Source organism: Podarcis tiliguerta (genome assembly GCF_965153285.1).
Source record: "Podarcis tiliguerta genome assembly, chromosome: 8".
In the NCBI taxonomy this organism is placed as follows: Eukaryota; Metazoa; Chordata; class Lepidosauria; order Squamata; family Lacertidae; genus Podarcis; species Podarcis tiliguerta.
Window position 1 is genome coordinate 9,070,689 of NC_139541.1, and position 14,693 is coordinate 9,085,381.

Sequence of the window (14,693 nt, forward strand, 5' to 3'; positions counted from 1 at the left end):
CAGATTTAACATTTGTTTTGACATAAACATCTTTTTTGACTTCCATCAGCCTATCTGAGAATTCTCCATACTCTCACTACGTCTCACATTTCTTACATTTATATTGCACATTATATCTCTTAATCTTAACCTTTCTTTTTAAACAACATTTCTATCAGTCTTTTTCACAAAGCCTCCTGAAAGCCAACAAGCGTTAGTTGCTCCTCACATTCAGTTTTGATATATTCTGTAAATTTACTCCAGTCCTCGGAAAATCTCTGATCACGTTGGTTCCTTATTTTTCCAGTCAATTTGTCCATCTCTGCATACTCCATCAATTTCATTCTCCATTCTTCCTTGGTCGGCATTTCTTCCTGCTTCCATTTCTGGGCCATCAAAATTCTTGCTGCTGTCACTGCATATCTAAACAGTTTCACATCTTTCTTACTAATTTCATTCCCTACTATCCCAAGTAGAAATGCTTCTGGTTTCTTGATAAATGTATATTTCAACATTTTCTTCATCTCATTATAAATCATTTCCCAAAAGCATTTCACTTTTTTACATTCCCACCACATGTGGTAAAATGTTCCCTCTTTTTCTTTGCATTTCCAACATTTATTACAGATTTTATACATCTTACCAAGTTTCACTGGTGTTACGTACCATCTATACATCATTTTCATTACGTTTTCTTTTATTGTAGTACATGCAGTGAATTTCATTCCCTCCTCCCACAATTTTTCCCATTGATCAAATTGAATATTATATCCGAAATCTTTGGCCCACTGGATCATAACCGATTTCACTTCCTCATCTTTCGTATGCCACTCAAGCAATAATTTATACATTTTTGACAGAACTTTAACATCAGTATTCAAAATTTCCTGCTGAAACCTCGATTGCTTTTCTTGGAAACCTCTTTCCCACACTGTCTTTTTAAACATCGCATTTATCTGGTGGTAATGCAGCCAATCATATACATTTTCCTTAACTTCTTCATATGGTTTTAGTTTCCATTTATTACCTTCTTTCACCATCAAATTCTCATATGTAATCCAATTCCCTGACATATTGACCTTTCTTACACTCATAATTTCCAATGGTGATAACCAGTATGGTGTTTTGAATTCTAAAAGGTTTTTATACCTATTCCAAACCTCATTCAGCGGTCCTCTAAAGATGTGGTTTTCAAAACCTCTATGCACTCTATTCTTTTCACACCATAAATATGCGTGCCACCCGAATCTATTGTCATACCCTTCTAGATCCAACAATTGTGTGTTTTCTAATTTTATCCATTCCTTTATCCAGCAAAGACACGAAGCTTCATAGTACAGCTTTAAGTCTGGCAGGGCAAAGCCTCCTCTTTCTTTCACATCTGTCAGTATCTTAAATTTTATTCTTGGCCGCTTGCCCTGCCATATATATCTTGATATTGTTCTTTGCCATTCCTTAAATATTGTCACACCCCTGATTATTGGAATTGTCTGAAACAAAAACAACAGTTTCGGTAGCACGCTCATCTTTATCGTTGCAATTCTTCCCCAGAATGATAATTTCATTCTTCCCCACACCTCCAGGTCCCTTTTGATTTTATTCCATTCTGGTACGTAATTATTCTGATACAGGTCAATATTCCTGGGTGTTAACATAATCCCTAGATATTTTACTTTTTTAACCACATTCATCTCAGTTTGTTGCTGTATTCTTTCAGTTATTTCTTGGTCGATGTTTTTAGCCATTATTTTGGTCTTTTTCCTATTTAATTTGAAACCAGACACCTTACCAAACTGTTCTATCTCTTCCAACACCTCTTTTATACTTTGCTCAGGATCCTCAATAGTTAAAACCAAATCATCAGCAAAGGCTTTTACCTTGTATTCATTACATCCTATTGTTACACCTTTTACATTTCCATTGTCTCTTATTGATCTCAAAAACACTTCCAGGACCGAGATGAACAATAACGGAGACAAAGGACACCCTTGTCTTGTACCCTTAGTTATGGCAATATTTTCAGTGATAACATTATTCACAATCAGCTTCGCTCTTTGATCTGAATATATTGCCTTTATACCATTCAGAAAAGCTTGACCTGTATCCATATATTCTAAATTCTTTAGCATAAATTCCCAAGAAATATTATCAAAGGCCTTCTCTGCATCCACAAATATTAACATTGCTTGTTTGTCCTTCCCGCTTGACAGATATTCTATTACATTAATTACATTCCTTATGTTATCTTTCATCTGTCTTCCGGGAAGGAAACCTGTTTGATCATTGTGGATCATTTCCTTTAATATCTTTTTCATTCTGCTTGCTAGTACACTAGCAAACATTTTATAATCATTATTCAATAGTGAGATTGGCCTATAATTCTTTACTTGTGTCAAATCTGAATCTTGCTTGGGAATAAATGTTATATATGCTTCTTTCCAGGTCTCCGGTATTTCTCCTTTTTCCAATATGTTATTCATTACTTCTCTTAATGGTACAAGCAGGGTGTATTTCAATTCTTTATAATATCTTGCACTAAATCCATCTGGTCCCGGTGACTTCCCGCTTTTCAAATCCTTTATTGCCATTTGAATCTCCTCTAATTCTATTGGTTTGTTCAATTTGTTTTTATTACTCTCCGATATTTTTTGCACCTTTTTCTTCTCTAGATATTCCTCTATTAATTTCATATTAATTTTCTCCTTTCTTTTATACAGTTCACGGTAGAAGTCCACAAAACCTTTCCTTATACCTTTCTGACTCACAATTTCCAGATCCTCTATCTTTATTTTGTTAATCATATTTTGCTCTTTCCTTTTCTTAATTTGCCACGCCAGCCATTTCCCTGATTTATTTGCAAATTCAAAGTTCTTTTGTTTCATTCTTCTTATATTCCATTCTACTTCTTTATTGATTATCATTGCGAATTGCGTCTGGAGTATTTTTATACTTTGTTTTACTTTTTCATCTTTTGGTCTTATAGTCAATTTTTTCTCATTTTCCATTATTTGTCTGAGAATCTCTTTCTTTCCTTTTTCTCTCATTTTATTCTTAATCGCATTTTGTTGAATGAAGAATCCTCTGAACAGCTTCTGAACATTTTGGAGGCTCGTGTCGCCGATTGATGCTGCTCCGGGAACCGGAGTTCGCCCAGCTGCCGGCTGGTGGCTGGAGCCAGCTGGGGGCCTGCTAAATGCCCCTGTCTTCCCAACACTTTCTTCACAGCTTCGCTTCCAGACACCCTCTAATGTAGGCATCTTTTGGGAGTCAAATCCGGCCTGCTGGTCAGTTTAATCTAGCCCCTGTGGCAGTTTATATCCTGGGGTAAAATCCTAAAAAAACCTCAACAACTTCAACCCTAAAAAACGCTGAATAACTTTGGGGTAAAATCATAAAAAAAGCTCAACAACTTCAATCCTAAAAAAATGTTCAACAGCCCTTCGGTCGGCCCTCACGGCCCTTCACTTCATCAAATCTGGCCCTCTTTGAAAAAAGTTTGGACACCACTGCTCTAATGTGTCCATTAAAAAGGACAACTGCTCAGAAACATAGAAAATATAGCAGGGCTTATTTCTGAGTAAGCAGAAATAGGATGGCACTGTAAGGCTGGCACTGGGGCCCTCAAACTTAGTAGGACTTAATTAAGTAAGGAGTCAATAACCCCCTGTGGCCCTGGAGAACTGCGCCTCTGCATCTGAAAAAACTTCACTGGTCTCAGCCCGGAATTCGGCCAGAGACAAAAGGAAAAGTGCTGTAAATTAGAATGCTTTATCCTGACTCACTTTCCCAGCCACGCTGTTGGGTTTTTGGTCAGGCTGCAATACCACTTCGTACACGCATCTGTATTGTCTTTGACATCAGTTCTGAATATTGCAAATGATGCTATTATCATCATCTGAATTGTAAACCACTCCAGGGCAAAGGAAGAGCCACACTAATCTCCTTATGTCCTTTATCTAGAACACTCCCAACACTCCTCTGTGCATTGCAAAGAGAAATCTGCAGTGGTGAGAAAGGTGTCTTGACTGCCCTGATTGATTTTGGACTGAGCGTCTGTTTTGTATTGTCCGAGGTTCAATTCTCAGCATCAACGGACAGGACTCATGCAAACATAGAATTGTATGCAGGAAGACGCAGAAAGGTTATTGCCTGAAACTCAGGGGAGCTGTAAGCCAGTCAGTGTGGTCAGTGTTGTATTAGAGAGAACAGTGGTGTAACTCAGTAAAAGGTAGATTCACATGTTTATATATTTCCATGGGAAAATTCCAAATACACTTCCAATGAACTCAAAGTTTCACAACCACTGATAACAAGAGTGAGAGAGCTGATTGTGTGTAGCTTGAAAAATCTGGTGGAAGGAATTCCAGGAATGTAGGGCTTGGAATCTTCATTGGATATATGAAGTCTTATATCTTCCCATCTTATACGCAGTAAAACCGGTATACCTTCTCTGTAACTCTTATTTCCTTTTGCAAAATTATTTTGAAGCATGTATTTTTAGGGCCAGCTTTATTTTTATGGCTGCAGGTTGTTTTAATTGGTTTTAAATATTGTGTTTTAATTCTGTAACCCACCCTGGGATCTTAGGGTGAAGATCGGGCAATAAATATATTGAAGGCTCCCAGTTCTGGCCTTTGAAAACATCAAGCCATTTCCTAATTACTGGTGCTCTGTTGCCACCATAAAAACACCATTATCTCTTGATAGCTTGGCCAAATATGAGACATGCTTGGAACAGCAAAACTTTATTACTCAAGTAAAAGCTGAATGGGGACGCGGGTGGCGCTGTGGGTAAAAGCCTCAGCGCCTAGGGCTTGCTGATCGAAAGGCCAGCGGTTCGAATCCCCGCGGCGGGGTGCGCTTCTGTTGTTTGGTCCCAGCGCCTGCCAACCTAGCAGTTCGAAAGCACTCCCGGGTGCAAGTAGATAAATAGGGACCGCTTACTAGCGGGAAGGTAAACGGCGTTTCCTTGTGCGGCTCTGGCTTGCCAGAGCAGTGATGTCACGCTGGCCACGTGACCCGGAAGTGTCTCCGGACAGCGCTGGCCCCCGGCCTCTTGAGTGAGATGGGCGCACAACCCTAGAGTCTGTCAAGACTGGCCCGTACGGGCAGGGGTACCTTTACCTTTACCTTAAAAGCTGAATACAGCAGCTTCTTATGTGATTTGTTTCTAATACCTGTGTTGGGATACTTTGTATTTTAACATATAATTAAAACCCTATTCCTATCGCAAACCCTAATGCTAATCCTATCCCCTAATCCTCAGGACCCACAACAACCACCCTTCTCCTCCCCCGAAAACCCAGCTCACTCTTTCCCCACAACCTGTTCCAGCTGTCATACTCCACCCTTAGCCAATCAGCACACAACGCTCCTCTTACAAATATCTCCCATGAAGCATTTTACTGTGTGTCTCTTGTCCCATCTTGTCCTTTGCCTCGGGTAGCAAAATGTCTTGAGCTGGCCCTTACTGCAACTCTCCCTCGCCTTTGTCAGTTAGCCTCTCTTGTCTACAGCTGCAGTCTTTAAACCTGTTCAAGCATCATGTTCACCTATGCAGGCAACATACAGGCAATCAGGGCAAGCCAAACTTTGCCCTCCAACCTGTGCAGAGTGGTGGGCGTAGTGGCATGGCTGTTAGACCTTAGAGGGCTCATCCCCACTTGCAGAGGGGCACTACACGCAAGTAGCATGCTTGAATAGAGCTCTCCCCAATCATTCCAGGAGTCTACCACCAGGGCCAAATTTAGGGGGCTCCAGCTGTCTCTGCTCCTCTCCTTTGGAGTCTTGCCCTGCAAGTGGTGCTTGCACAAAGTTAACTTTTTCACCAATCTGTGTTCCAACAGGTCATGGATTTACCTGATAATTTTACGGACTACTACGATGATTCAAGCCGCTACTACAATGATGACTACTACGTCACCACTGACGAAAGCCACCGGACGAAGGAATCAGCCCAAGACTTTACATTCATCACTCGAATCCTTGCCCTCCTAATCTTCACAGTCACTTGCATCCTGGGCCTCCTGGGCAACGGCGTGGTCATTTCCGTCATCACGCTCAAGATGAAGAAGTCGGTCAACGCCATCTGGTTCCTGAATTTGGCGGTGGCCGACTTCCTCTTCAATGTCTTCCTGCCCTTGAACATTGCCTACACCGCCATGGGCTACCACTGGGTCTTTGGCAAAGGAATGTGTAAGGTCAACACCTTCCTTCTCATTCTCAATATGTACACCAGTGTGTTCTTGTTGACCATGATCAGCATCGATCGCTGCATCTCGGTGGCTTTTCCAGTCTGGTCTCAAAACCACCGGAATCCTAAGATTGCTTGGTTGCTGTGTGCCCTCATCTGGGTTCTTGGCTTTCTGTTGAGTTCTCCCGCCCTTGTTTTTCGGGACACAGCAGCATATCAAGATCGTGTCATTTGTTTTAACAACTACTCTTTGTCCAGCCATTCAGCTCACCGCCATCTAGATGAAAAGAGGCATAAGACAGTCACCATTCTGCGATTCCTGGCTGGTTTCATAGTACCAATGACTGTCATCACAGTGTGTTACGTTATCATTATTGTCCGTCTGAAAAGAAACCGCCTCGCCAAGTCCAAAAAGCCCTTGAGAATCATCATTGCCATTATAATGACTTTCTTCTTCTGTTGGTGCCCATACCATGTGCTCAACCTCATGGAAACCCAACACCACTTTCTCAGCAAAGCCGTCCTTGAGAATGGAATACCAATTGTCACGGCCATTGCTGTTTCCAACAGTTGCATGAACCCTGTTCTTTATGTCTTCATGGGCCAAGATTTCAAAAAGTTTAAGGTGACTGTCCTGTCCAGGCTAGCCAATGCGCTGAGTGAGGACACTGTCCATTCAACTATTGCCCGCAGGAGCTTCACAAAACCCTCTTCAATGACTGAAAAGGAGACGATTCTAGTCTGAGCTGCAGAATATACGCATCTGTTGGTCTGCTCACAGAGGCAAGGAGGAGGTCGGATATTGCAGAGTGGGTTTTCCAACTATAATCTGATCTTGCCAGGGCTTCTAAATTTTCAGTGGTTCCCAAAAAAGGAGTTATGCATCATATCAATACAATCCTGTCATTCATCCTCATGGGATAAATCGCAAAGGCCATCCCATAAACATTTGCCCATAGTCACCCATGCAAGCTTCAAGGCCAAGTCTTCAAAATTAAACTTTCCTGCATCAATCTATCCTTCAGTAATGAAAATACAGGAACTGTGGAATAAACTCTGTTGTTTATGCTCCCTTGCTCTAAACATTTGAAAGTGTGGGACAGATTTTTAATAGGCTGGAGCAGAGAGAACACTGTGGGCTTAGTTTTCAAAATTGCAGTAATCTGTTTGCAACTATGCATGTTGAAGACAACACAGAAGCAATCAGGCAGTGCTGCTTCCAAAGCAGTATTCATATCCTCAAATTCGTTCATTATTTCATTTATTTAGACCACTGGTACCCTGCTCTTCAGCCAAAAAGGCTTGCAGAGTGTCTTATATACAATCAGTCAAAACAAGCCAATCCCTGCCCACAGGTTTACAATCTAGAAAACAACAGCAGCAACACGACACACAAGGGGCAAGGGCAGGGGAGGGAAGAGGAAACAATCAAACTCAGGCACCTATTCTTAAACAGTGGTTCCTACAATGAGCAGTTGAGTGCAGTTCAGGGGCAGGAGATGCCTGACAGAGATGGGCCTCCAGGGAAGCCAATGAAATGAGTCCTGCTTCCTGTCTCTTCTGCTGAAGCCGTCTGGTGGGATGGCTGCCCATTCATGCTCCGACTGACTTCCTAGCAACTCCACCAAACCATGTACAACTGGTGTAGCCAAAATGACAAAAAAGCACTCATTATTCTAAATATCTGCAACATAGTTCCGCTCACAGTGCATTCGCCCCCATTGTTGACCCCAATGACAAAGCCAAATTCTCACATTTTTCATATCAAAATGGGAACAAAATGGGATCTGCAGCCTGGCACGCTGCTGTTCGGAAAGCCAGCCAGCCATGCTCTTTTCAAGGAGATGCTATTCTGTTCCCCCTCCCCCTGGTGAAGAAGAAGAAGAGTTTGGACTTGATACCCCGCCTTTCACTCCCCTTAAGGAGTCTCAAAATGGCGAACAATCTCCTTTTCCCTTCCTCCCCCACAACACACACTCTGTGAGGTGAGTGAGGCTGAGAGACTTCAGAGAAGTGTGACTGGCCCAAGGTCACCCAGCAGCTGCATGTCATCATCATCATCAAACCTTTTATTGGCATCACATACAAACATCCATGGGATGTTAAACCACAGAGCCTAGGGCTTGCCAATCAGAAGGTTGGCGGTTCGAATCCCCGCGACGGGGTGAGCTCCTGTTGCTCAGTCCCAACTCCTGCCAACCTAGCAGTTTGAAAGCACATCAAAGTGCAAGTAGATAAATAGGTACCGCTCTGGCGGGAATGTAAACGGCATTCTGGTTCGCCAGAAGTGGCTTAGTCATGCTGGCCACATGACCCGGAAGCTGTACGCCAGCTCTCTCGGCCAATAAAGCGAGATGAGCACCGCAACCCCAGAGTCGGCCACGACTGGACCTAATGGTCAGGGGTCCCTTACAAACATCCATAGGAAATTCCTGTGTTCCCAGTGACACAAAACATTTGTCAAATGAAAGAGGCAAAGCAGTCCAACATTACATCTCTAGGTCTCCAGGGAGATCTGACGTCTGCAATGTGTTTCGACGACATGTGGAGGAGCGGGGAAGCGAACCCGGTTCGCCAGATTACGAGTCCACCGCTCTTAACCACTACACCACTGCTGGTTCCATCCCCAGAAAACAGTGCAGCATTCTGAACCCCCTGGGCACGCTCCGTTGTCATGCGGCTGTGCTGCACCCTAAGAATTCCCCACCCCTCTCCAGAATTCATTTTAACCTTCTGCCAACCTTCTGCCAGGGGGCCCAATTTTCCGCATGAGGCCATTTCCCCAGACCCGCCAGGCCAAACCACAAGCAGCTGACAGTCAGCTGGTGCCTCTGGCCAATGTCTCCTGATGGGTGGGGTGGAGTGGAGGTAGAGTTCAGTCCTGCTGGGTGCTGTTTCACCCATCCATGTACCGCGCAGAATGCAGTGGCTAAGCAGACACACACCCCCCACTGCCCCGCCATGGGTCCGTGGATGGGACCGCCCACCTATAAATCACCTGACATCATAGCTGACCCATGGGCTGGGCCAAAATAGGCCAAAATAGTCTCCAACTTCTGGTGCATGAAAATGGCTCAGAAAATGAAACTCTGGGGCCAAAGGAAAGACCATCTTTTGGGGGAGGGTCCACGGGGGTGCATTTCTCCTGCCTCCAGGCCAAAGGTCCAAAACCTGCTTCAAACACACACAGACAAAGATTCTGTCTTCTGCCCTGTACCCAGTGTTGTAAACAAAAATCTGCCCTTTTTCCCTTATGGGGTATCCAAGAGCCCATATAGAGTCCTTAGGTGGGTTCCCTATAGGTAGGAGAAAATAACAGAGGCCAGCCAGAGAATATTGGGAAGCAAAGCAGCTAGTAAGCCTGATCTTTATTGATCTGTTGCAACAGGGTCCTCGCTCACCCCACGAAAGAGGGAGGAGGAACCCAGAACAATGGCACGCAAGCCCTTATATAGACTTTTGAAATTGCCACCCTGTAGATCAAGACCACCCCCAGAAACATCATGCATACATCACAGAAGGGGTGTAACCTAAGACCACCACCCCCAGAAAAGGCGGTCTAAAACAGAAATTCGAATGTTGTTTTTCCTGTTTGCCAGGTTATCTGATTTCCTTTCCTGATAGTCTGTCACCCATTAAAACACTGATTACTCAATTCCTGAGACAATGGAAAGGCTCCCTGACCCCCCCTCCCTCCTTGCAGGGAAAACATTTGGTCAGTTTGGGAATCAAAATCGTTTCAGGTCGGTCTTCCTGTGCTGGTTTATGTACATGCTTGGTTGCTACACTTAGGAACATTACCATATATCTAAGACTTCAAAATCCCTATCACACCAGAGAATGTTTCATTTTGCTCCTTTGAGATGCCAAAGGGAGAGTCGTGGTTTTTTAATGATGGGTGAGAGGGTTTTATGGTCAGAGCAGGGGCGGCTGAATCTGGGGTCTCCAGGTGGGAGTTCTAGCACAGCAGCATGGGGGGGGGGGCACAGGTCTTCACCGCTGTGCCAGGAGAACTGTTATAGATCAATAAAACGGGTTTTGTCGACAGGTGGAGCAACACAGCTCCATCCTCTAAACACCAGAGCTGCGCACTGCCTACTTGTTTTCAGTTATCTGACAAAGCATGAGGGCTAGCTACTTGAGTTTCAAAAAAGAAAGGCAGGATTCTCAGGCCCCAGCGGATTCTACCACACGGACAACTGGTTCTTGGTGGTTTGAATCTCCCACATGAATAGACCTACGTGAGATGACCGTCCCTGAGTTCTGTAATACATATTCAGGAAATGTCACACACACACACACACACACACCTCCCCCCCCCCCAGTGGAGGATTTGATTGAAGTGAAAGGAGTGTGAAGTCCTATGGGTATAAATCATGCTTCAGGGATTTGTTGTTTCATAGAGCCTGTCGAGTAACTTTCTTGCTCTTTCTGTTGTCTTTTCTGTTAATATTTCATAGTCCATTAATAAATCTTTTCTACAAAAGGTGGGCTGAGCCAGTCTGTCTATCCAATTTCACGTGCAGTTAATTCAGGAGATAATTCACGATTTCACCGGCGGGGCTGTGGCGGCAAGCAAAAACCAGCGGTGGGATTATATGGAGATCGATTTGACCGGCGCACTTCCTCGCAAAGAATTGTGGCGCAAAAGCACATTGAAAATGTGCTGCCCTGAGGTGACGGCTCTGCCACCTCCATACAGGAGTCCCAAAACCTGGTGCGCAGTTTACTTATGCGATCGCAGCCTTGCATGCTCCATTGAAAAATATAGCGAATCGATAGAAAGAGGGCGAAAGAACTACCAGAAGGGGTCGCATGAGAGATCTCATGAGAGCCTCCAGAGACCCGAGGGCTTAAAAAGCTCTTTCTGCAAGTACAGCTGAAAACGCTGGCAGCATTAAGATAAATTCGTCAGAGTAAATAATTTTTGATGGATGTAAAAGTGGGAAATTGATTCAAAGGGATGTGGTTAAATATGCAGGCATGTATGATACGTAAAATGGAACCATGGTAAGAGAAGAAGGGAAGTCACTGGATATTTTAAAGTTTGTAAAATGTTTATTTGAAAATGTAAAACAGAAAATTCGATGAAAATTATTACCAAAAATAAATAAAAAGCTCTTTCTGCAAGGCAGAAGTGCCAACTTGCTTAAAATTGGGGGGGGACCCAGGTAAGCCCTGCGGTCCCCCCAATTTGGGGGGATCAAAGGGACCTTGGCCCCCAGGAGTTGGCTCCTATGTATTCAGGTATACAGGACCACATAACACCGGTTCTGAGAGATCTGCATTGGCTCCCAGTATGTTTCCGAGCACAATTCAAAGTGTTGGTGCTGAACTTTAAAGCCCTAAACGGCCTCAGTCCAGTATATCTGAAGGAGCGTCTCCACCCCCATCGTTCTGCCTGGACACTGAGGTCCAGCGCCGAGGGCCTTCTGGCGGTTCCCTCATTGCGAGAAGTAAGGTTACAGGGAACCAGGCAGAGGGCCTTTTTGGTAGTGGCGCCTGCCCTGTGGAACGCCCTCCCAGCAGATGTCAAAGCAATAAACAATTATTTTACTTTTAAAAGACAACTGAAAGCAGCCCTCTTTAGGGAAGTTTTTAATGTCTGATGCTGTACTGTTTTTAATATTCAGCTGGAAGCCGCCCAGAGTGGCTGGGGAAACCCAGCCAGATGGGCGGGGTATAAATAATAAATTATTATTATTATTATTATCTCCTTCCTCCTTGCAGAGAAAAAATTGAGGTCAATTTGGGAGAGTCAAAACGACTTCAGGACTCCTCTCCTGTACTATTTCAGAAATGTGGTTTATATATTTATGTATGTGTTTGCCTTGTACATTTACGAACGTTTCTTTTACTGTGGTACCTCTGGATACGAAAGGGATCCGTTCCGGAGCCCCGTTCGCATCCTGAAGTAAACGTAAGATGTGACTGTGCGTCTGCGCATACGTGTGTCGCATCTTGCCACTACCGCGCATGCGCGTGACGTCATTTTGAGCGTCTGCGTATGTGCAAGCGGTGAAACCCGGAAGAAACGTGCTCCATTACTTCCTGGTTGCCGCGGAGCGCAACCCGAAAAGATTCATCCCGAAGCTACTTCAACCCGACGTATGACTGTATATTTGGGACCTTAGAATTCTTATAACGTTGCAGATTTTGTTGACGCTCCTCCGGTTACTCCCCCCCCGCAAAGCATCCCTGTTGAACCCGCCAGCCCTCGGTGCCTGTTTCTGACAGAAGCCGACACGGAACCTTCCGGGTCTCCACGGGGCGCTGCCACCCGCTTCTCTGTTGCGCAGCAGGCCTCTCTCAACAACAAGCCGTGCTTGGTGCCTCGGCTTTTAATATGCAGGGCGTTTAGCACACTTTTTGCTAATTAATCAAAGTGTCAGATGAAGAGGGCAAACCTGGTTCCCTGGAGGAAGATGAGGAGGCAGCCAGCGCCATTTCTTGCTGAAGCAGCCGCCTTGCACTTCACTGTGGGGATGAGGGAGATGCGAAGAACCGATTCCCTCCAGGAATGGTACGTGAAACTTCACCTGAGGCGGCAATTCCACAGGTAGCTGTAGCTCTCTCAGTCTGTTTATTTGCTTCAGTTACTGATCAGTCACTTTTTCAGCCTGTGCCCTCGCAAAGCAATGTGCAGCAGTGGGTGGGCAGAGAAAAATAGAATTGTAGAAGGGACACCAAGAGTCATCTAGTCCAACCCCCTGCTGCAATGCGGGATTCGTCTCTGACAGGCGGCTGTCCCACTTTTGTGGAAAGGTGTGGCATGCGCATGTATGGTGTAAACAAAATTTCTGCCCTTTTTCCCTTATGGGGTATCCAAGAGCCCATATAGAGTCCTTATGTAAAGGTAAAGGTACCCCTGCCCGTACGGGCCAGTCTTGCCAGACTCTAGGGTTGTGCGCCCATCTCGCTTAAGAGGCCGGGGGCCAGCGCTGTCCGGAGACACTTCCAGGTCACGTGGCCAGCGTAACAAGCTGCATCTGGCGAGCTAGCGCAGCACACGGAACGCCGTTTACCTTCCCGCTAGTAAGCGGTCCCTATTTATCTACTTGCACCCGGGGGTGCTTTTGAACTGCTAGGTTGGCAGGCGTTGGGACCGAACGACGGGAGCTCACCCCGCCGCGGGGATTCGAACCGCCGACCTGGCGATCAGCAAGTCCTAGGCGCTGAGGTTTTACCCACAGCGCCACCCGCGTCCCGACAGAGTCCTTAAGTAGGTTCCCTATTAGTAGGAGAAAATAACAGAGGCCAACCAGAGAATATTGAGAAGCAAAGCAGCTAGTAAGCTGGATCTTTATTGATCTGTGGAACAGGGTGCTCCCCTCACCCGCAGGAGATGAGGAGGAACCCAGAATAATGGCGCACAAGGCCTTATAAAGACTTTTGAAATTCCCCTCCTGTAGATCAAGACCACCCCCAGAAACATCATACATACATCCCAGAAGGGGTGGAGCTTAAGACCACCACCCCAAATACATCATACCTATATCACAGAAAAGGCGGTCTAAAACAGAAATGTGAATGTTGTTTTTCTCCTGTCTGGCAGGTTACTTGATTGGACACCCTGGGGAGCCTGGCCAGTCTTTCGTAATGATAAATACTTAGTAATGATAAACACTTCGTTCCTGAGTCAGGTCACAGGCTCACACCCTATTCAAACACAGACATACCCTTAAGACAGGATTTGTGAAGGAAAAAACAATGGGGAGGCTTTTCCATTTTCCTCTGACCTTGCAGAGAAAACATTTGGTCAGTTTGGGACAGTTTGGGAATAAAAAATGGTTCCAGGTCGGTCTTCCAGTGGGAGTCCAGCTAAATATCAGGAAGAACTCTTTGACGGTGAGAGCTGTTCGACCAGGGAATGGACTCCCTTGGAAGGTGGTGGACTCTCTTTCATTGAATATTTTTAAGCAGAGGTTGGATGGCTATCTGTCATGGATGCTGTAGCTGAGATTCCTGCATTGCAGGGGGTTGGACTAGATGACCCCTGCGGGTCCCTTCTGTAATAAACAAAAATCTGCCCTTATTCCCTTATGGGAGTCACAAGAGCCCTTATAGAGTCCTTTGTAGGTTCTCCATCGGTAGGAGAAAATAACAGAGGCACAACCAGAGAATATTGAGAAGCAAAGCAGCTAGTAAGCCTGATCTTTATTGAACTGTTGCAACAGGGTGCTCCCCTCGCACGCAGGAAAGGAGGAGGACCCCAAACAAAGGTGTGCCCGCCCTAATATAGACATTTTAAATTGCCCTCCCTGGAGTCCAAGACCACCCCCAGATACATCATACATATATCACAGAAGAGGAGGCCTACAACAGAAATCTGAGTGCGTTGTTTACCTCCTGTCTGGCAGGTTACCTGTTAATGCTTACTTGATTGGATACCCTGGGGAGCCCGGCCAGTCTTTTGTAACGGCAAATACTTAGTTCCTGAGCCAAGTCACAGGCTCACCCTATTCATACACAGACATACCCTTAAGACAGGATTTGTGAACAAAAAGACAACGGGGAGGCT

General features: G+C 45.0%; 1 protein-coding gene and 1 long non-coding RNA gene across 5 annotated transcripts in view; both read left to right on the plus strand.

Annotated features, from left to right (window-relative positions):
• CMKLR1 (chemerin chemokine-like receptor 1) overlaps positions 1-10,658 on the plus strand; it is a 44,138-nt gene extending 33,480 nt beyond the window's left edge. For all 4 annotated transcript variants that reach the window (XM_083454184.1, XM_083454183.1, XM_083454181.1 and 1 more), the window contains one exon: positions 5,826-10,658. In XM_083454184.1, the coding sequence (XP_083310310.1) occupies positions 5,829-6,917 (1,089 nt within the window). In that variant the 5' untranslated portion in view covers positions 5,826-5,828 and the 3' untranslated portion in view covers positions 6,918-10,658. The remainder of the gene's footprint in view (positions 1-5,825) is intronic.
• LOC310684018 overlaps positions 1-11,302 on the plus strand; it is a 143,127-nt gene extending 131,825 nt beyond the window's left edge. The window contains exon 2 of the long non-coding RNA XR_014514657.1: positions 9,561-11,302. This is a non-coding gene — a long non-coding RNA (uncharacterized lncRNA). The remainder of the gene's footprint in view (positions 1-9,560) is intronic.
• Positions 11,303-14,693: the final 3,391 nt, after the last annotated feature.